The sequence below is a fragment of the Oncorhynchus mykiss genome, chromosome 25 (genome assembly GCF_013265735.2).
Source record: "Oncorhynchus mykiss isolate Arlee chromosome 25, USDA_OmykA_1.1, whole genome shotgun sequence".
NCBI classification, from domain to species: Eukaryota; Metazoa; Chordata; class Actinopteri; order Salmoniformes; family Salmonidae; genus Oncorhynchus; species Oncorhynchus mykiss.
The window spans coordinates 47,291,787-47,315,102 of record NC_048589.1 but is presented as its reverse complement, the minus strand read 5'-3'; the positions used below and the strand labels follow the sequence as shown (position 1 = coordinate 47,315,102).

Below are 23,316 nucleotides of genomic sequence, written 5' to 3'. Positions count from 1 at the left end.
ACATGGAAGACCGGGTGGACGCGACGAAGGTATCGCGGAAGAAGAAGTCGAACTGCGACAGGATTAATGACCCGAGAAATACGGAACGGACCAATGAACCGCGGGGTCAACTTGCGAGAAGCCGTCTTAAGGGGAAGGTTCTGAGTGGAGAGCCAAACTCTCTGACCGCGACAATATCTAGGACTCTTAGTTCTACGCTTATTAGCAGCCCTCACAGTCTGCGTCCTATAACGGCAAAGTGCAAACCTGACCCTCTTCCAGGTGCGCTCGCAACGTTGGACAAAAGCCTGAGCGGAGGGGACGCTGGACTCGGCGAACTGAGATGAGAACAGCGGAGGCTGGTACCCGAGGCTACTCTGAAAAGGAGATAGCCCGGTCGCAGACGAAGGAAGCGAGTTGTGGGCGTATTCTGCCCAGGGGAGCTGTTCTGACCAAGACGCAGGGTTACGAAAAGAAAGACTGCGTAAGATGCGACCAATAGTCTGATTGGCCCGTTCTGCTTGACCGTTAGACTGGGGGTGAAAGCCGGAAGAGAGACTGACGGAAGCCCCAATCAAACGGCAAAACTCCCTCCAAAATTGAGACGTGAATTGCGGACCTCTGTCCGAAACGACGTCTGACGGAAGGCCATGAATTCTGAAAACATTCTCGATGATGATTTGTGCCGTCTCTTTAGCAGAAGGAAGCTTAGCAAGGGGAATGAAATGAGCCGCCTTAGAGAACCTATCGACAACCGTAAGAATAACAGTCTTCCCCGCTGACGAAGGCAGTCCGGTGACAAAATCTAAGGCGATGTGAGACCACGGTCGAGAGGGAATAGAAAGCGGCCTGAGACGGCCGGCAGGAGGAAAGTTACCGGACTTAGTCTGCGCGCAGACCGAACAAGCAGCCACGAAACGACGCGTGTCATGCTCCCGGGTGGGCCACCAAAAACGCTGGCGAATGGAAGCAAGCGTACCCCGAACGCCAGGGTGGCCGGCTAACTTGGCAGAGTGAGCCCACTGAAGAACGGCCAGACGAGTAGGAACGGGAACGAAAAGAAGGTTCCTAGGACAAGCGCGCGGCGACGGAGTGTGAGTGAGCGCTTGTTTTACCTGCCTCTCAATTCCCCAGACAGTCAACCCGACAACACGCCCCTCAGGGAGAATCCCCTCGGGGTCAGTGGAGGCTACTGAAGAACTGAAGAGACGAGACAAAGCATCAGGCTTGGTGTTCTTAGAGCCCGGACGATAAGAAATCACGAACTCGAAACGAGCGAAAAACAGCGCCCAACGCGCCTGACGCGCATTAAGTCGTTTGGCAGAACGGATGTACTCAAGGTTCCTATGGTCAGTCCAAACGACAAAAGGAACGGTCGCCCCCTCCAACCACTGTCGCCATTCGCCTAGGGCTAACCGGATGGCGAGCAGTTCACGGTTACCCACATCATAGTTACGTTCCGACGGCGACAGGCGATGAGAAAAATACGCGCATGGGTGGACCTTGTCGTCAGAGAGGGAGCGCTGAGAAAGGATGGCTCCCACGCCCACCTCTGACGCGTCAACCTCGACAACGAACTGTCTAGAGACGTCAGGTGTAACAAGGATAGGAGCGGATGTAAAACGATTCTTGAGGAGATCAAAAGCTCCCTGGGCGGAAACGGACCACTTAAAGCACGTCTTGACAGAAGTAAGGGCTGTGAGAGGAGCTGCCACCTGACCGAAATTACGGATGAAACGACGATAGAAGTTCGCGAAGCCGAGAAAGCGCTGCAGCTCGACGCGTGACTTAGGGACGGGCCAATCAATGACAGCTTGGACCTTAGCGGGATCCATCTTAATGCCTTCAGCGGAAATAACAGAACCGAGAAATGTGACGGAGGAGGCATGAAAAGTGCACTTCTCAGCCTTCACAAAAAGACAATTCTCTAAAAGGCGCTGGAGGACACGTCGAACGTGCTGAACATGAATCTGGAGTGACGGTGAAAAAATCAGGATATCGTCAAGGTAAACGAAAACAAAGATGTTCAGCATGTCTCTCAGGACATCATTGACTAATGCCTGAAAGACAGCTGGAGCGTTAGCGAGGCCGAAAGGAAGAACCCGGTATTCAAAGTGCCCTAACGGAGTGTTAAACGCCGTCTTCCACTCGTCCCCCTCCCTGATGCGCACGAGATGGTAAGCGTTACGAAGGTCCAACTTAGTGAAAAACCTGGCTCCCTGCAGGATCTCGAAGGCTGAAGACATAAGAGGAAGCGGATAACGATTCTTCACTGTTATGTCATTCAGCCCTCGATAATCTATGCAGGGGCGCAGAGACCCGTCCTTCTTCTTGACAAAAAAAAACCCCGCTCCGGCGGGAGAGGAGGAGGGGACTATGGTACCGGCGTCAAGAGCTACAGACAAATAATCTTTGAGAGCCTTACGTTCGGGAGCCGACAGAGAGTATAGTCTACCCCGGGGGGGGGTGGTTCCCGGAAGGAGATCAATACTACAATCATACGACCGGTGTGGAGGAAGAGAGGTGGCCCTGGACCGACTGAACACCGTGCGCAGATCGTGATATTCCTCCGGCACCCCTGTCAAATCACCAGGCTCCTCCTGTGAAGAAGAGACAGAGGAAACAGGAGGGATAGCAGACATTAAACATTTCACATGACAAGAGACGTTCCAGGAGAGGATAGAATTACTAGACCAATTAATGGAAGGATTATGACAAACTAGCCAGGGATGGCCCAAAACAACAGGTGTAAAAGGTGAACGAAAAATTAAAAAAGAAATGGTTTCACTATGATTACCAGAAACAGTGAGGGTTAAAGGTAGCGTCTCACGCTGAATCCTGGGGAGAGGACTACCATCCAGGGCGAACAAGGCCGTGGGCTCCTTTAACTGTCTGAGAGGAATGTCATGTTCCCGAGCCCAGGTCTCGTCCATAAAACAGCCCTCCGCCCCAGAGTCTATTAAGGCACTGCAGGAAGCTGACGAACCGGTCCAGCGTAGATGGACCGACAAGGTAGTGCAGGATCTTGAAGGAGAGACAGGAGTAGTAGCGCTCACCAGTAGCCCTCCGCTTACTGACGAGCTCTGGCCTTTTACTGGACATGAAGTGACAAAATGACCAGCGGAACCGCAATAGAGACAGAGGCGGTTGGTGATTCTCCGTTCCCTCTCCTTAGTCGAGATGCGGATACCTCCCAGCTGCATGGGCTCAGCACCCGAGCCGGCAGAGGAAGATGGTAGTGATGCGGAGAGGGAGGCGACGGAGAGCGCGAGCTCCTTTCCACGAGCTCGGTGACGAAGATCAACCCGTCGCTCAATGCGAATAGCGAGTTCAATCAAGGAATCCACGCTGGAAGGAACCTCCAGGGAGAGAATCTCATCCTTTACCTCTGCGCGGAAACCCTCCAGAAGACGAGCGAGCAAGGCCGGCTCGTTCCAGCCACTGGAGACAGCAAGAGTGCGAAACTCAATAGAGTAGTCTGTTATGGATCGATTGCCTTGACATAGGGAAGACAGGGCCCTGGAAGCCTCCTCCCCAAAAACAGATCGATCAAAAACCCGTATCATCTCCTCCTTAAAGTCCTGATACTGGTTAGTACACTCAGCCCTTGCCTCCCAGATTGCCGTGCCCCACTCACGAGCCCGTCCAATAAGGAGAGATATGACGTAGGCGACACGAGCAGTGCTCCTGGAGTAAGTGTTGGGCTGGAGAGAAAACACAATATCACACTGGGTGAGGAACGAGCGGCATTCAGTGGGCTCCCCAGAGTAACACGGCGGGTTATTGATTCTGGGCTCCGGAGATTCGAAAGCCCTGGAAGTGGCCGGTGGATCGAGGCGGAGATGGTGAACCTGTTCTGTGAGGTTGGAGACTTGGGTGGCCAGGGTCTCAACGGCATGTCGAGCAGCAGACACTTCCTGCTCGTGTCTGCCTAGCATCGCTCCCTGGATCCCGACGGCTGAGTGGAGAGGATCCGAAGTCGCTGGGTCCATTCTTGGTCGGATTCTTCTGTTATGGTGAGTGAATGAGGACCCAAAAGCGAACTAACTTAAACAGAGCTTCTTTAATAACCAAACATAGGTAGGCTCAGATAGACCGGCAGATTCCGACAGGACAGGACAAGGTTACAGCAAACATGACGATAGTCTGGCTCAGGCATGAAACACAACAAACAAGAATCCGACAAGGACAGGAACAGAAACAGAGAGAGATATAGGGACCTAATCAGAGGGAAAAAGGGAACAGGTGGGAAACGGGGTGAATGGGTAGTCAGAGGAGACAAGGAACAGCTGGGGGAAAGCGGGGGAGAAAAGGTAACCTAACAACGACCAGCAGAGGGAGACAGGGTGAAGGGAAAGGACAGAGACAAGACACAACATGACAGTACATGACAGATACAGTAGATGGTATCGGGTACAGTATGTACAAATGAGATGAGTATGTAAACAAAGTGGCATAGTATAGTATAAAGTGGCTAGTGATACATGTATTACATAAGGATACCGTCGATGATATAGAGTACAGTATATACGTATGCATATGAGATGAATAATGTAGGGTAAGTAACATTTATATAAGGTAGCATTGTTTAAAGTGGCTAGTGATATATTTACATCATTTCCCATCAATTCCCATTATTAAAGTGGCTGGAGTTGAGTCAGTGTCAGTGTGTTGGCAGCAGCCACTCAATGTTAGTGGTGGCTGTTTAACAGTCTGATGGCCTTGAGATAGAAGCTGTTTTTCAGTCTCTCGGTCCCAGCTTTGATGCACCTGTACTGACCTCGCCTTCTGGATGATAGCGGGGTGAACAGGCAGTGGCTCGGGTGGTTGATGTCCTTGATGATCTTTATGGCCTTCCTGTGACATCGGGTGGTGTAGGTGTCCTGGAGGGCAGGTAGTTTGCCCCCGGTGATGCGTTGTGCAGACCTCACTACCCTCTGGAGAGCCTTACGGTTGAGGGCGGTGCAGTTGCCATACCAGGCGGTGATACAGCCCGCCAGGATGCTCTCGATTGTGCATCTGTAGAAGTTTGTGAGTGCTTTTGGTGACAAGCCGAATTTCTTCAGCCTCCTGAGGTTGAAGAGGCGCTGCTGCGCCTTCTTCACGATGCTGTCTGTGTGAGTGGACCAATTCAGTTTGTCTGTGATGTGTATGCCGAGGAACTTAAAACTTGCTACCCTCTCCACTACTGTTCCATCGATGTGGATAGGGGGGTGTTCCCTCTGCTGTTTCCTGAAGTCCACAATCATCTCCTTAGTTTTGTTGACGTTGAGTGTGAGGTTATTTTCCTGACACCACACTCCGAGGGCCCTCACCTCCTCCCTGTAGGCCGTCTCATCGTTGTTGGTAATCAAGCCTACCACTGTTGTGTCGTCCGCAAACTTGATGATTGAGTTGGAGGCGTGCGTGGCCACGCAGTTGTGGGTGAACAGGGAGTACAGGAGAGGGCTCAGAACGCACCCTTGTGGGGCCCCAGTGTTGAGGATCAGCGGGGAGGAGATGTTGTTGCCTACCCTCACCACCTGGGGGCGGCCCGTCAGGAAGTCCAGTACCCAGTTGCACAGGGCGGGGTCGAGACCCAGGGTCTCGAGCTTGATGACGAGCTTGGAGGGTACTATGGTGTTGAATGCCGAGCTGTAGTCGATGAACAGCATTCTCACATAGGTATTCCTCTTGTCCAGATGGGTTAGGGCAGTGTGCAGTGTGGTTGAGATTGCATCGTCTGTGGACCTATTTGGGCGGTAAGCAAATTGGAGTGGGTCTAGGGTGTCAGGTAGGGTGGAGGTGATATGGTCCTTGACTAGTCTCTCAAAGCACTTCATGATGACGGATGTGAGTGCTACGGGGCGGTAGTCATTTAGCTCAGTTACCTTAGCTTTCTTGGGAACAGGAACAATGGTGGCCCTCTTGAAGCATGTGGGAACAGCAGACTGGTATAGGGATTGATTGAATATGTCCGTAAACACACCGGCCAGCTGGTCTGCGCATGCTCTGAGGGCGCGGCTGGGGATGCCATCTGGGCCTGCAGCCTTGCGAGGGTTAACACGTTTAAATGTCTTACTCACCTCGGCTGCAGTGAAGGAGAGACCGCATGTTTTCGTTGCAGGCCGTGTCAGTGGCACTGTATTGTCCTCAAAGCGGGCAAAAAAGTTATTTAGTCTGCCTGGGAGCAAGACATCCTGGTCCGTGACTGGGCTGGATTTCTTCCTGTAGTCCGTGATTGACTGTAGACCCTGCCACATGCCTCTTGTGTCTGAGCCGTTGAATTGAGATTCTACTTTGTCTCTGTACTGGCGCTTAGCTTGTTTGATAGCCTTGCGGAGGGAATAGCTGCACTGTTTGTATTCGGTCATGTTACCAGACACCTTGCCCTGATTAAAAGCAGTGGTTCGCGCTTTCAGTTTCACACGAATGCTGCCATCAATCCACGGTTTCTGGTTAGGGAATGTTTTAACCGTTGCTATGGGAACGACATCTTCAACGCACGTTCTAATGAACTCGCACACCGAATCAGCGTATTCGTCAATGTTGTTATCTGACGCAATACGAAACATCTCCCAGTCCACGTGATGGAAGCAGTCTTGGAGTGTGGAGTCAGCTTGGTCGGACCAGCGTTGGACAGACCTCAGCGTGGGAGCCTCTTGTTTTAGTTTCTGTCTGTAGGCAGGGATCAACAAAATGGAGTCGTGGTCAGCTTTTCCGAAAGGGGGGCGGGGCAGGGCCTTATATGCGTCGCGGAAGTTAGAGTAACAATGGTCCAAGGTCTTTCCTCCCCTGGTTGCGCAATCGATATGCTGATAAAATTTGGGGAGTCTTGTTTTCAGATTAGCCTTGTTAAAATCCCCAGCTACAATGAATGCAGCCTCCGGATAAATTGTTTCCAGTTTGCAGAGAGTTAAATAAAGTTCGTTCAGAGCCATCGATGTGTCTGCTTGGGGGGGGGATATATACGGCTGTGATTATAATCGAAGAGAATTCTCTTGGTAGATAATGCGGTCTACATTTGATTGTGAGGAATTCTAAATCAGGTGAACAGAAGGATTTGAGTTCCTGTATGTTTCTTTCATCACACCATGTCACGTTGGCCATGAGGCATACGCCCCCTCCCCTCTTCTTACCAGAAAGATGTTTGTTTCTGTCTGCGCGATGTGTGGAGAAACCCGTTGGCTGCACCGCTTCGGATAGCGTCTCTCCAGTGAGCCATGTTTCAGTGAAGCAAAGGACGTTACAGTCTCTGATGTCCCTCTGGAATGCTACCCTTGCTCGGATTTCATCAACCTTGTTGTCAAGAGACTGGACATTGGCAAGAAGAATGCTAGGGAGTGGTGCGCGCTGTGCCCGTCTCTGGAGTCTGACCAGAAGACCGCCTCGTTTCCCTCTCTTTCGGAGTCGTTTTTTTGGGTCGCTGCATAGGATCCACTCCGTTGTCCTGTTTGTAAGGCAGAACACAGGATCCGCGTCGCGAAAAACATATTCTTGGTCGTACTGATGGTGAGTTGATGCTGATCTTATATTCAGTAGTTCTTCTCGACTGTATGTAATGAAACCTAAGATGACCTGGGGTACTAATGTAAGAAATAACACGTAAAAAAACAAAAAACTGCATAGTTTCCTAGGAACGCGAAGCGAGGCGGCCATCTCTGTCGGCGCCGGAAGTAACATGAGTTATGTTCAAAGCAATATGTTTTTTGGGGTTTGGTGACTTTTTTTTTGAAAGCAGTCCGAAGTTTATAGAGTGGTTGTACTAGCTCTGTAAAATTAGCTCACGGGACATCCCAAAGATTTGATATTGGCAGTGGCATTAGGCAGGGCTGCCCAATTAGTCCATTTGTATTTTTATTGGTTACTCAAATTATGGCCCTTCATATCAAGAAAGGGCATTTTCAAGGTGTTTCAGCACTTGGCAATGAATTTAAACTATGTCAACTGGTTGATGATACCACCATATTTTTAAGAGAGGTTTCTAAAGCAGTTTCCTGTATTGAAGACTTTTCCTTAGTTTTGGGTTTGAAAATTAATATCAATAAGTCAGTCTTATTTCCACTCAAGGATTGTGTTTTACAGGAAGTATATGGCATCCCAATTAAAGATAAGGTTACTTATCTTGGAATTGTTATATGCAAGGATGAAAAACAAAGGAGTGAATTGAACTTTATTGAGAAAACAAAGAAGAAATTGAACCTCTGGTTGATGAGAGGTATTTCGTTACACGGTCGGGTTTTATTATCCAAAGCTGAAGGGTTATCCAGATCTGTTTTATTATCCAAAGCTGAAGGGTTATCCAGATCTGTTTTATGTCTCGTTATCATTTGACTTACACCCTAAAATTGTAAAGGACTTTGATAAGATTCTTTATCATTTTATTTGGAGGAACAAGCCTCACTATCTACGAAAAGATATTCTCACTAATACCCAAGAACAAGGAGGTCTTGAGGTTCTAGATTTCAATAATCTAAATAATACTTTTAAAATAAATTGGATTCTGAAGTATGTTAAGAACCAGAACAGTATTTTGAATGTCTTCCCTGAGTATTTATTTGACTCCGTTGGTGGTTTAGAATTTTTGCTTCAATGTAATTTTGATATTAATAAAATCCCAGTAAAGTTGGCCAATTTCCATAAGCAGGCAATTTTAGCTTGGATATTAACGTCGAAGCACAATTTTCCCCTCACAGATACTTTTTATGGAACAACAAAGATATACGATTTAAAAATAAGTCTCTTTTTTTCGTAACTGATTTGAGAACTGGTTTTGGTTGGTCAGTTACTGAATAAGGATGGATATCTACTCTCATATGGGGAATTTCTTGATAAGTTTAAAATTCCAATAACCCCGAAAGAATTTGCAATTGTTTTTGATGCGATTCCAAGGGGGGTTGTATCTCTTTTAAATTCCTCTGTGGTTGATGTAAGTAACATAGATTTACATGAAAATATATTAATTGGCAAAATTAACATCAAAGATAAAAATAGTAATTAACAGATTAGGAATATTATTTGTGATACTACAATTCCCATAGCAAGATTATTTTGGTCAAATATCTATGGTGATATACAATGGGGGAAAGCATGGAAAATTGCTAACAAATATTGTATCAGTAACAAAGTAAAGGAAGTTTCATTAAAATGTTACATAGAATTTATCCTGTGAAACATGTTTTGGAAAGATTCAAGCTGAATATTGAATATATCTGTGATTTCTGTGGAATGGAGAAGGAGATCATTTTGCATTTGTTTATTGCCTGTATTCAGAGTAGAATGTTCTGGATTGACATACAGAATTTTGTTACGAAAAAAAATAGGACCGGTTGTACTATTTAATGGTTTTGATATGATTTATTTCAGAAATCCTGACATAATTAAAGATGTAGTATATTTAATTAACCTGCTAAAAATACTAGGTAAATTTCATATTCACAAATGCAAATGGTCTAATTCAAAACCTAACTTTTTTCACTTTATAAATGAGTTTAAACAATATGGCATCACTTTAACTAAAATGAAAAACAAAAAGGCAATTAAAACTTGTTGTATTATTAATGAATATGATTTGTTTGTTTAGGATTCCTGCCAATGTAAATAGTTTGTTTGTATGTGACTATTCCTCTTTTTTGGTTGATATTTGTTCAAATTACATAAAAAAATATATAAAAAAGAGCAAGCCTGCTTCTCTCCTATATATAGCATTTACTGGGATTTCACCAGAAGAGAATAGCGGAGATACATTGCACAGCCTATTAAGCACAGGAACAGCTGAAAGAGGGAGGCTGTAGAAATGTTTAGCCGAAGTAAAAAGATAAATAAAATACTATTAGACAGTACATTAGCTAAATATTAGGGCTATACATATGTACAGTGCCTTGCGAAAGTATTCGCCCCCCTTGAACTTTGCGACCTTTTGCCACATTTCAGGCTTCAAACATAAAGATATAAAACTGTATTTTTTTGTGAAGAATCAACAACAAGTGGGACACAATCATGAAGTGGAACGACATTTATTGGATATTTCAAACTTTTTAACAAATCAAAAACTGAAAAATTGGGAGTGCAAAATTATTCAGCCCCTTTACTTTCAGTGCAGCAAACTCTCTCCAGAAGTTCAGTGAGGATCTCTGAATGATCCAATGTTGACCTAAATGACTAATGATGATAAATACAATCCACCTGTGTGTAATCAAGTCTCCGTATAAATGCACCTGCACTGTGATAGTCTCAGAGGTCCGTCAAAAGCGCAGAGAGCATCATGAAGAACAAGGAACACACCAGGCAGGTCCGAGATACTGTTGTGAAGAAGTTTAAAGCCGGATTTGGATACAAAATGATTTCCCAAACTTTAAACATCCCAAGGAGCAATGTGCAAGCGATAATATTGAAATGGAAGGAGTATCAGACCACTGCAAATCTACCAAGACCTGGCCGTCCCTCTAAACTTTCAGCTCATACAAGGAGAAGACTGATCAGAGATGCAGCCAAGAGGCCCATGATCACTCTGGATGAACTGCAGAGATCTACAGCTGAGGTGGGAGACTCTGTCCATAGGACAACAATCAGTCGTATATTGCACAAATCTGGCCTTTATGGAAGAGTGGTAAGAAGAAAGCCATTTCTTAAAGATATCCATAAAAAGTGTTGTTTAAAGTTTGCCACAAGCCACCTGGGAGACACACCAAACATGTGGAAGAAGGTGCTCTGGTCAGATGAAACCAAAATTGAACTTTTTGGCAACAATGCAAAACGTTATGTTTGGCGTAAAAGCAACACCCTGAACACACCATCCCCACTGTCAAACATGGTGGTGGCAGCATCATGGTTTGGGCCTGCTTTTCTTCAGCAGGGACAGGGAAGATGGTTAAAATTGATGGGAAGATGGATGGAGCCAAATACAGGACCATTCTGGAAGAAAACCTGATGGAGTCTGCAAAAGACCTGAGACTGGGACAGAGATTTGTCTTCCAACAAGACAATGATCCAAAACATAAAGCAAAATCTACAATGGAATGGTTAAAAAATAAACATATCCAGGTGTTAGAATGGCCAAGTCAAAGTCCAGACCTGAATCCAATCGAGAATCTGTGGAAAGGACTGAAAACTGCTGTTCACAAATGCTCTCCATCCAACCTCACTGAGCTCGAGCTGTTTTGCAAGGAGGAATGGGAAAAAATTTCAGTCTCTCGATGTGCAAAACTGATAGAGACATACCCCAAGCGACTTACAGCTGTAATCGCAGCAAAAGGTGGGCTACAAAGTATTAATTTAAGGGGGCTGAATAATTATGCACGCCAAATTTTTCAGGTTTTGAGATGTTAAAAAAGTTTGAAATATCCAATAAATGTCGTTCCACTTCATGATTGTGTCCCACTTGTTGTTGATTCTTCACAAAAAAAATAGTTTTATATCTTTATGTTTGAAGCCTGAAATGTGGCAAAAGGTCGCAAAGTTCAAGGGGGCCGAATACTTTCGCAAGGGACTGTATCTGTTAAAATACAGGAAAATAAGTTTTCAGGTTATGAAATGGCTGATATGTGTTCCTCCAGGCTGCGACTGTCATAACTGTTTAATTAAAAATAAATGTGCCAACTCTTGGTCTTGGCACGTGCGCTCTACCCAACAGCTCGAAGACACAATGCGGGTAAACTGTGCGGGTCGGCCAGTCTACATGATGAGATTATTATGGATAAAAGAGAGAATATATTTATTTGTCAAACGGCAGTCAAGCATCGATTATCATGTCACCATAATAAGACCCTCAATATTTATTGGAAAGGAGCATCAAGATCACCGTGCACTTTCACCACCCTGTGAAGTTCATCATAACGTATTTCATCTGTAGCCCAATAAACTGTATGCTTTCCGGAGTCGATATGACGGTTATTATGTCAATATTTGCGTATAAAGACGTTCCAACTGTCATTTCCACATAAGACATTTAACCGACACAAAAAAATCCCACCATGTCGAACGAACAAATTCTGTCGGCATTTATCAAATTACACCGAAACTTCCTGTTTCCATCACAGCTGTCACGATTAAAACTGTGGATGGACACGTGGTTACTAACACAGATGTTTTTATTAGGAACGTTTATTTAACAAGGGGATCCCAATTGAGACCAGGGTCTCATTTTCAATGGTACCCTGAGACCGTAAAGTAAGATATATATATATATATATATATATATTTTTTTTTTACAGAAACAATTTACAATAACAGGTGCAATACAACATCACTAACATCACAGCCATCATAAACAAGTTATTACATCAACCAAAATAATTGCACATCATCGGGGTTTTAAAATGCCCTCATTAGGGTCCTTCTCTATCTACTATCCTAATGGACAGATTTTTTGCTCGCAAATGACCTTACAAATTTGCAGGTGAAATTATTTGCAGGTGAAATTATTACTTTTTTGTATGTTTTATTCTTCCATCACCTGCCGAATAAAAACCTAATATGGCCATACTTCTGAAAGAGTTAATCGGGATCGATATGCTGAAGTAGACTCGGCCGAGTACCATTAGCTGGAACCCAGAGTAATATGATTCTGCCGGACTCGGGAAGAACTCAGCCTGTATGAAGGTCCCCGAGTCTCAAACGGAATAGACCCGAGCCCGCCATGTTGACTGGGAAGTAACCTGTTTTATGTAACCATACCAAACACATCATACTAATTTGAATGTCCCGGATTTTCATTAATTCTGTTACATCTAGCCTATGAGACCTGGCTGGTTGTGGTGTAGGGTTAGGGTTATAGCCATAGTTTGAGGCCCATAGCTATATGCAGAGCTGTGCAATACAAAGGAACTCCGTTGCATAACCCATTATTTTCCCTGCAAAATGTGTGGGCTTAACAAGAGGATAAGTGTTTAGTAGGCTACATTCAGGCCACTAGCTGTCTGTTTGACTCTCTCGCTCCAGAAAGCATCGCCACCATGAGATATGCTATAATATTGACCAGGGAGACAGACTGGCACTTGATGACATAATACAGTGGTAAAAACAATGTTCCGAAACGTGCAGCAGCTGCCTACTGTGTTATAGTCCCACCTGTCTTATATACAATATGCGGTGTGAGTCTACAACATTATCGTCTTGATGACATTAAAACCCGACTCACCCAATAGTTCGATGCTGTCACCTATTGACGACCGTCTGATGTTCACTTCAGGTCGGATAGACAGATTCCTTTAGAATGGTTTAGTGTTGGATGTATGGAAGCTTTCGGAGCAACTGGGATAAAGATCCAAAATGATCCGTGTAGTAGACCCGCTAGTTCACTGCGGTTCTCTTCTACAAGTCACTGCAAAGATTCAGATATAACCGTAAAAGAAAAAGTCGCCTCGCGATTTATATATCGATGTTTAAAATACATCAACACAACATGAACAGTGTAATTCTACTCTGCGCCTGTCCCGCCCGGGCGCTACTGAGCATGTCCGTCTAATCCAATGACCATGGCTCGGTCAAAGATAAGTATAACTAACCCAAGATAGTTAAAGTGTCGTTTTACAGTGGGAGTAAATTAAGACTAATTACAGACAGTAGTCTACAAGTAGGAGCCTAATTACAGACAGTAGTCTACAAGTAGGAGCCTAATTACAGACAGTAGCCTTCAAGTAGAAGACTAATTACAGACAGTAGTCTACAAGTAGGAGCCTAATTACAGACAGTAGCCTTCAAGTAGAAGACTAATTACAGACAGTAGTCTACAAGTAGGAGCCTAATTACAGACAGTAGCCTTCAAGCAGCAAAATAGAAATCAATTGATAGAACATTAAATGTGTTTCAATATAATTGAAATAGGCCTATAGCCCACTGTTTATATTTTAGTGAAAGTTGGGTACTTGGGAGCAGAGGAATCTATCTGGACTGTTAACTGACTTGTCATATGCTGAGGCAGTGAAGAAAGTAGAGGAAGATGGGCTAGGAGGGAGGGGTGGTGAGGGGAGTGGTGTGACTAGTAGATCTGTACCAGTACAGGGGGAGGGGCCAACAAGTTATAGTTATCAACTGTACTGCAGGGATGGAATGTAAGTGGCAGAAATTTGAGGCTGTGGTGGCAGCTGCAGAGAGGTATTTGGGTGTTACAGTGGTTGTCTCCCTTCTTGTTAAATCAAATTGTATTATTTTAAGGCTGTTGGCCTGAGGTAGGACTAATTACATTGAAATAGTGGTGATGGGTTTTAGTGAGTGTAGGGTTAGATGGTAGGGTATTTGTTGATTTTCAAGCAAAGGGTTAGGGTTAGGGTTATACTCCAATCTAGTAGGTGGCGGTAATGTAACATGTATTGGATGTCAACCGCCGTTAAACCTAATCAAAGAAGATTACCAGCTAGCGTACAGGGTTAGTTATCGGTATCATTGGTTACGGTTTGCGAGCTAAGATGGCACGTCAGGTAGGCTAACCTTTTACTGACAAACAAACAAGTTATCCTATTCAGTTGTTCGTGTAACGTTAGCTAGTTAAGCACATGTGTTTGTTTACAAGTCATACATACATGGTTGTGTTTGGTCAACATTTTTTTATTTAACTAGGCAAGTCAGTTATGTACAATTAAGGCCTAGGAACAGTGGGTTAACTGCCTGTCAGCTCGGGGATTCGATCTAGCAACCTTTCGGTAACTGGGCCAACGCTCTAACCACTAGGATACCTGCCGCCCCGGTGAGTTAGTAGATTCGCTACTAGCATTTTGTTCTGATATGAATGTGTTACTGCCTAACTAGTTGTTGGTGCGTGTTCAGCAGGGCACAACGTTGTGGAACGTTCAGACATACACAGTCGTGGGGTCATTGTGACGTAAACAATGATTTTTAGTACCATTTTGTTGTTGTTGCTTGATGTCTCAGATGGGAATAAACCCTGTCAGTCGTAGACGGGTGTTTCGCTTGTTCCTAGCTAGCTAGGAGCCTTGACACTGGTGCATGAATAACGTTAGTGATTAGCACTTTTGTGTGATGGTGGGTGAGGTGACCATCTTATAATTGAGTAGTACTAGATACATAGGGCGGCGCACAATTGGCCCAGCGTCGTCCGGAATTAACTGAATTGCCTAGTTAAAGGTTACATTTTTAAAAAATCTTACCATTTGCCACCACATTATCTATCATACTAATCGTCAGTCCAAAAATTCTGGTTGAGATGATAGATGAGAAGTCACTGATCATCAGTCAGGCAGATGACAGCCGTGTTTGGTCTAGTGAAAGTTGGGTACTTGGCAGCAGAGGAATCTGTCTGGACTGTGCAGTTGGTTATGAATCTCCTCTTTTCAGATTACACAATTAGACCTTAACCTCGCCAAGACTGATCATGAAGAGAAGTCGACATCCAAGCGGCAGCGAAGACTCTGACAATGGAAGTAAGCACCCTCTTCAACTAGAGTAACCCTACCCCATTCATAGATGTGGACTGCTTTAGGTCTATGTTGATAGGGTTAGTTAGGGTTAGAGTAACCCTACCCCATTCATAGATATGGACTGCTTTAGGTCTATGATGATAGGGTTAGTTAGGGTTAGAGTAACCCTACCCCATTCATAGATGTGGATTGCTTTAGGTCTATGATGATAGGGTTAGTTAGGGTTAGAGTAACCCAACCCCATTCATAGATATGGACTGCTTTAGGTCTATGGTGTTAGGGTTAGAGTAACCCTACCCCATTCATAGATATGGACTGCTTTAGGTCTATGATGATAGGGTTAGTTAGGGTTAGAGTAACCCAACCCCATTCATAGATATGGACTGCTTTAGGTCTATGATGATAGGGATAGTTAGGGTTAGAGTAATCCTACCCCATTCATAGATGTGGACTGCTTTAGGTCTATGATGATAGGGATAGTTAGGGTTAGAGTAACCCTACCCCATTCATAGATGTGGACTGCTTTAGGTCTATGATGATAGGGATAGTTAGGGTTAGAGTAATCCTACCCCATTCATAGATGTGGACTGCTTTAGGTCTATGTTGTTAGAGTAACCCTACCCCATTAATAGATGTGGACTGCTTTAGGTCTATGATGATAGGGTTAGAGTAACCCTACCCCATTCATAGATATGGACTGCTTTAGGTCAATGATGATAGTTAGTTAGGGTTAGAGTAACCCTACCCCATTCATAGATATGGACTGCTTTAGGTCAATGATGATAGTTAGTTAGGGTTAGAGTAACCCTACCCCATTAATAGATGTGGACTGCTTTAGGTCTATGATGATAGGTTTAGAGTAACCCTACCCCATTCATAGATATGGACTGCTTTAGGTCTATGTTGATAGGGTTAGTTAGGGTTAGAGTAACCCTACCCCATTCATAGATATGGACTGCTTTAGGTCTATGTTGATAGGGTTAGTTAGGGTTAGAGTAACCCTACCCCATTCATAGATGTGGATTGCTTTAGGTCTATGATGATAGGGTTAGTTAGGGTTAGAGTAACCCAACCCCATTCATAGATATGGACTGCTTTAGGTCTATGATGATAGGGTTAGAGTAACCCTACCACATTCATAGATGTGGACTGCTTTAGGTCTATGATGATAGGGTTAGAGTAACCCTACCCCATTCATAGATGTGGACTGCTTTAGGTCTATGATGATAGGGTTAGAGTAACCCAACCCCATTCATAGATGTTGACTGCTTTAGGTCTATGATGATAGGGTTAGAGTAACCCTACCCTATTCATCGATGTGGACTGCTTTAGGTCTATGATGATAGGGATAGTTAGGGTTAGAGTAATCCTACCCCATTCATAGATGTGGACTGCTTTAGGTCTATGATGATAGGGATAGTTAGGGTTAGAGTAATCCTACCCCATTCATAGATGTGGACTGCTTTAGGTCTATGATGATAGGGTTAGTTAGGGTTAGAGTAACCCTACCCCATTCATAGATGTGGACTGCTTTAGGTCTATGATGATAGGGTTAGTTAGGGTTAGAGTAATCCTACCCCATTAATAGATGTGGACTGCTTTAGGTCTATGATGATAGGATTAGAGCAACCCAACCCCATTCATAGATATGGACTGCTTTAGGTCTATGATGATAGGGTTAGTTAGGGTTAGAGTAACCCTACCCCATTCATAGATATGGACTGCTTTAGGTCAATGATGATAGTTAGTTAGGGTTAGGGTAACCCTACCCCATTCATAGATATGGATTGCTTTAGGTCTATGATGATAGGGTTAGAGTAACCCTACCCCATTCATAGATGTGGATTGCTTTAGGTCTATGATGATAGGGTTACAGTAATCCTATCCCATTCATAGATGTGGATTGCTTTAGGTCTATGATGATAGGGTTAGAGTAACCCTACCCCATTCATAGATGTGGATTGCTTTAGGTCTATGATGATAGGGTTAGAGTAACCCTACCACATTCATAGATATGGACTGCTTTAGGTCTATGATGATAGGGTTAGAGCAACCCAACCCCATTCATAGATATGGACTGCTTTAGGTCTATGATGATAGGGTTAGAGTAACCCTACCACATTCATAGATGTGGACTGCTTTAGGTCTATGATGATAGGGTTAGAGTAACCCTACCCCATTCATAGATGTGGACTGCTTTAGGTCTATGATGATAGGGTTAGAGTAACTCTACCCCATTCATAGATGTGGACTGCTTTAGGTCTATGATGATAGGGTTAGAGTAACCCTACCCCATTCATAGATATGGACTGCTTTAGGTCAATGATGATAGGGTTAGTTAGGGTTAGAGTAACCCAACCCCATTCATAGATGTTGACTGCTTTAGGTCTATGATGATAGGGTTAGAGTAACCCTACCCCATTCATAGATATGGACTGCTTTAGGTCTATGATGATAGGGTTAGTTAGGGTTAGAGTAACCCTACCCCATTCATAGATATGGACTGCTTTAGGTCTATGTTGATAGGGTTAGTTAGGGTTAGAGTAACCCAATCCCATTCATAGATGTGGACTGCTTTAGGTCTATGATGATAGGGTTAGTTAGGGTTAGAGTAACCCAACCCCATTCATAGATATGGACTGCTTTAGGTCTTTGATGATAGGGTTAGAGTAACCCTACCCCATTCATAGATATGGACTGCTTTAGGTCTATGTTGATAGGGTTAGTTAGGGTTAGAGTAACCCTACCCCATTCATAGATATGGACTGCTTTAGGTCTATGATGATAGGGTTAGTTAGGGTTAGAGTAACCCTACCCCATTCATAGATGTGGATTGCTTTAGGTCTATGATGATAGGGATAGTTAGGGTTAGAGTAACCCTACCCCATTCATAGATGTGGACTGCTTTAGGTCTATGATGATAGGGATAGTTAGGGTTAGAGTAATCCTACCCCATTCATAGATGTGGACTGCTTTAGGTCTATGATGATAGGGATAGTTAGGGTTAGAGTAATCCTACCCCATTCATAGATGTGGACTGCTTTAGGTCTATGATGATAGGGTTAGTTAGGGTTAGAGTAACCCTACCCCATTCATAGATGTGGACTGCTTTAGGTCTATGATGATAGGGTTAGTTAGGGTTAGAGTAATCCTACCCCATTAATAGATGTGGACTGCTTTAGGTCTATGATGATAGGATTAGAGCAACCCAACCCCATTCATAGATATGGACTGCTTTAGGTCTATGATGATAGGGTTAGTTAGGGTTAGAGTAACCCTACCCCATTCATAGATATGGACTGCTTTAGGTCAATGATGATAGTTAGTTAGGGTTAGGGTAACCCTATCCCATTCATAGATATGGATTGCTTTAGGTCTATGATGATAGGGTTAGAGTAACCCTACCCCATTCATAGATGTGGATTGCTTTAGGTCTATGATGATAGGGTTACAGTAATCCTATCCCATTCATAGATGTGGATTGCTTTAGGTCTATGATGATAGGGTTAGAGTAACCCTACCCCATTCATAGATGTGGATTGCTTTAGGTCTATGATGATAGGGTTAGAGTAACCCTACCACATTCATAGATATGGACTGCTTTAGGTCTATGATGATAGGGTTAGAGCAACCCAACCCCATTCATAGATATGGACTGCTTTAGGTCTATGATGATAGGGTTAGAGTAACCCTACCACATTCATAGATGTGGACTGCTTTAGGTCTATGATGATAGGGTTAGAGTAACCCTACCCCATTCATAGATGTGGACTGCTTTAGGTCTATGATGATAGGGTTAGAGTAACTCTACCCCATTCATAGATGTGGACTGCTTTAGGTCTATGATGATAGGGTTAGAGTAACCCTACCCCATTCATAGATATGGACTGCTTTAGGTCAATGATGATAGGGTTAGTTAGGGTTAGAGTAACCCAACCCCATTCATAGATGTTGACTGCTTTAGGTCTATGATGATAGGGTTAGAGTAACCCTACCCCATTCATAGATATGGACTGCTTTAGGTCTATGATGATAGGGTTAGTTAGGGTTAGAGTAACCCTACCCCATTCATAGATATGGACTGCTTTAGGTCTATGTTGATAGGGTTAGTTAGGGTTAGAGTAACCCAATCCCATTCATAGATGTGGACTGCTTTAGGTCTATGATGATAGGGTTAGTTAGGGTTAGAGTAACCCAACCCCATTCATAGATATGGACTGCTTTAGGTCTTTGATGATAGGGTTAGAGTAACCCTACCCCATTCATAGATATGGACTGCTTTAGGTCTATGTTGATAGGGTTAGTTAGGGTTAGAGTAACCCTACCCCATTCATAGATATGGACTGCTTTAGGTCTATGATGATAGGGTTAGTTAGGGTTAGAGTAACCCTACCCCATTCATAGATGTGGATTGCTTTAGGTCTATGATGATAGGGTTAGAGTAATCCTATCCCATTCATAGATGTGGACTGCTTTAGGTCTATGATGATAGGGTTAGTTAGGGTTAGAGTAACCCTACCCCATTCATAGATATGGACTGCTTTAGGTCTATGTTGATAGGGTTAGAGCAACCCAACCCCATTCATAGATGTGGACTGCTTTAGGTCTATGATGATAGGGTTAGAGTAACCCTACCCCATTCATAGATGTGGACTGCTTTAGGTCTATGATGATAGGGTTAGAGTAACACTACCCCATTCATAGATATGGACTGCTTTAGGTCTATGGTGTTAGGGTTAGAGTAACCCTACCACATTCATAGATGTGGACTGCTTTAGGTCTATGATGATAGGGTTAGAGTAACCCTACCCCATTCATAGATATGGACTGCTTTAGGTCTATGGTGTTAGGGTTAGAGTAACCCTACCACATTCATAGATGTGGACTGCTTTAGTTCTATGATGATAGGGTTAGTTAGGGTTAGAGTAACCCAACCCCATTCATAGATATGGACTGCTTTAGGTCTATGGTGTTAGGGTTAGAGTAACCCTACCCCATTCATAGATGTGGACTGCTTTAGGTCTATGATGATAGGGTTAGAGTAACACTACCCCATTCATAGATATGGACTGCTTTAGGTCTATGGTGTTAGGGTTAGAGTAACCCTACCCCATTCATAGATATGGACTGCTTTAGGTCTATGATGATAGGGTTAGAGTAACCCTACCCCATTCATAGATGTGGACTGCTTTAGGTCTATGATGATAGGGTTAGAGTAACACTACCCCATTCATAGATATGGACTGCTTTAGGTCTATGGTGTTAGGGTTAGAGTAACCCTACCACATTCATAGATGTGGACTGCTTTAGGTCTATGATGATAGGGTTAGAGTAACCCTACCCCATTCATAGATATGGACTGCTTTAGGTCTATGGTGTTAGGGTTAGAGTAACCCTACCACATTCATAGATGTGGACTGCTTTAGGTCTATGATGATAGGGTTAGTTAGGGTTAGAGTAACCCAACCCCATTCATAGATATGGACTGCTTTAGGTCTATGGTGTTAGGGTTAGAGTAACCCTACCCCATTCATAGATGTGGACTGCTTTAGGTCTATGATGATAGGGTTAGTTAGGGTTAGAGTAACCCAACCACATTCATAGATATGGACTGCTTTAGGTCTTTGATGATAGGGTTAGAGTAACCCAACCCCATTCATAGATGTTGACTGCTTTAGGTCTATGATGATAGGGTTAGAGTAACCCTACCCCATTCATAGATGTGGACTGCTTTAGGTCTATGATGATAGGGATAGTTAGGGTTAGAGTAACCCTACCCCATTCATAGATGTGGACTGCTTTAGGTCTATGATGATAGGGTTAGTTAGGGTTAGAGTAACCCTACCCCATTCATAGATATGGACTGCTTTAGGTCTATGATGATAGGGTTAGAGTAACCCTACCCCATTCATAGATATGGATTGCTTTAGGTCTATGATGATAGGGTTAGAGTAACACTACCCCATTCATAGATATGGACTGCTTTAGGTCTATGGTGTTAGGGTTAGAGTAACCCTACCCCATTCATAGATGTGGACTGCTTTAGGTCTATGATGATAGGGTTAGTTAGGGTTAGAGTAACCCAACCCCATTCATAGATATGGACTGCTTTAGGTCTATGATGATAGGGTTAGAGTAACCCTACCCCATTCATAGATGTGGACTGCTTTAGGTCTATGGTGATAAGTAGTTAGGGTTAGGGTAACCCTACCCCATTCATAGATGTGGATTGCTTTAGGTCTATGATGATAGGGTTAGAGTAACACTACCCCATTCATAGATATGGACTGCTTTAGGTCTATGGTGTTAGGGTTAGAGTAACCCTACCCCATTCATAGATGTGGACTGCTTTAGGTCTATGATGATAGGGTTAGAGTAACACTACCCCATTCATAGATATGGACTGCTTTAGGTCTATGGTGTTAGGGTTAGAGTAACCCTACCCCATTCATAGATGTGGACTGCTTTAGGTCTATGATGATAGGGTTAGTTAGGGTTAGAGTAACACTACCCCATTCATAGATGTGGACTGCTTTAGGTCTATGATGATAGGGTTAGAGCAACCCAACCCCATTCATAGATATGGACTGCTTTAGGTCTATGATGATAGGGTTAGAGTAACCCTACCACATTCATAGATGTGGACTGCTTTAGGTCTATGATGATAGGGTTAGTTAGGGTTAGAGTAACACTACCCCATTCATAGATATGGACTGCTTTAGGTCTATGATGATAGGGTTAGAGTAACCCTACCCCATTCATAGATGTTGACTGCTTTAGGTCTATGATGATAGGGTTAGAGTAACCCTACCCCATTCATAGATATGGACTGCTTTAGGTCTATGATGATAGGGTTAGTTAGGGTTAGAGTAACACTACCCCATTCATAGATGTGGACTGCTTTAGGTCTATGATGATAGGGTTAGTTAGGGTTAGAGTAACCCTACCCCATTCATAGATGTGGACTGCTTTAGGTCTATGATGATAGGGTTAGAGTAACACTACCCCATTCATAGATATGGACTGCTTTAGGTCTATGGTGTTAGGGTTAGAGTAACCCTACCCCATTCATAGATGTGGACTGCTTTAGGTCTATGATGATAGGGTTAGTTAGGGTTAGAGTAATCCTACCCCATTCATAGATGTGGACTGCTTTAGGTCTATGTTGTTAGGGTTAGAGTAACCCTACCCCATTCATAGATATGGACTGCTTTATGTCTATGATGATAGGGTTAGTTAGGGTTAGAGTAATCCTACCCCATTCATAGATGTGGACTGCTTTAGGTCTATGTTGTTAGGGTTAGAGTAATCCTACCCCATTCATAGATGTGGACTGCTTTAGGTCTATGTTGTTAGGGTTAGAGTAACCCTACCCCATTCATAGATATGGACTGCTTTAGGTCTATGTTGTTAGGGTTAGAGTAACCCTACCCCATTCATAGATATGGACTGCTTTAGGTCTATGATGATAGGGTTAGAGTAACCCTACCACATTCATAGATGTGGACTGCTTTAGGTCTATGATGATAGGGTTAGAGTAACCCTACCCCATTCATAGATATGGACTGCTTTAGGTCTATGATGATAGGGATAGTTAGGGTTAGAGTAACCCTACCCCATTCATAGATGTGGATTGCTTTAGGTCTATGATGATAGGGTTAGAGTAACCCTACCCCATTCATAGATGTGGACTGCTTTAGGTCTATGATGATAGGGATAGTTAGGGTTAGAGTAACCCTACCCCATTCATAGATATGGACTGCTTTAGGTCTATGTTGATAGGGTTAGTTAGGGTTAGAGTAACCCTACCCCATTCATAGATATGGACTGCTTTAGGTCTATGATGATAGGGTTAGTTAGGGTTAGAGTAATCCTACCCCATTCATAGATGTGGACTGCTTTAGGTCTATGTTGTTAGGGTTAGAGTAATCCTACCCCATTCATAGATGTGGACTGCTTTAGGTCTATGTTGTTAGGGTTAGAG

The 23,316-nt window shown here is 43.8% G+C and overlaps 2 protein-coding genes across 7 annotated transcripts in view; one reads left to right on the top strand and one right to left on the bottom strand.

The window, feature by feature from the left end:
* asmt2 (acetylserotonin O-methyltransferase 2) overlaps window positions 1-13,413 on the bottom strand; it is a 102,391-nt gene extending 88,978 nt beyond the window's left edge. Inside the window, exon 1 of the mRNA XM_036962707.1 lies at window positions 13,097-13,413. The gene's annotated coding sequence lies outside the window, so the exon portion shown is untranslated. The remainder of the gene's footprint in view (window positions 1-13,096) is intronic.
* A 586-nt stretch (window positions 13,414-13,999) lies between these two features.
* Window positions 14,000-23,316, top strand: part of LOC110506009 (protein Jade-1) — a 35,172-nt gene continuing 25,855 nt past the window's right edge. Inside the window, exons 1-2 of one of the 6 annotated variants that reach the window (XM_036962896.1) lie at window positions 14,000-14,052; window positions 15,250-15,335. In XM_036962896.1, coding sequence (XP_036818791.1) covers window positions 15,287-15,335 — 49 coding nt within the window. In that variant the 5' untranslated portion in view covers window positions 14,000-14,052; window positions 15,250-15,286. Of the gene's footprint in view, window positions 14,053-14,118; window positions 14,376-14,402; window positions 14,642-15,249; window positions 15,336-23,316 lie in introns of those variants that run through there. The other 5 variants (XM_036962899.1, XM_036962894.1, XM_036962898.1 and 2 more) reach the window with 5 other exon arrangements.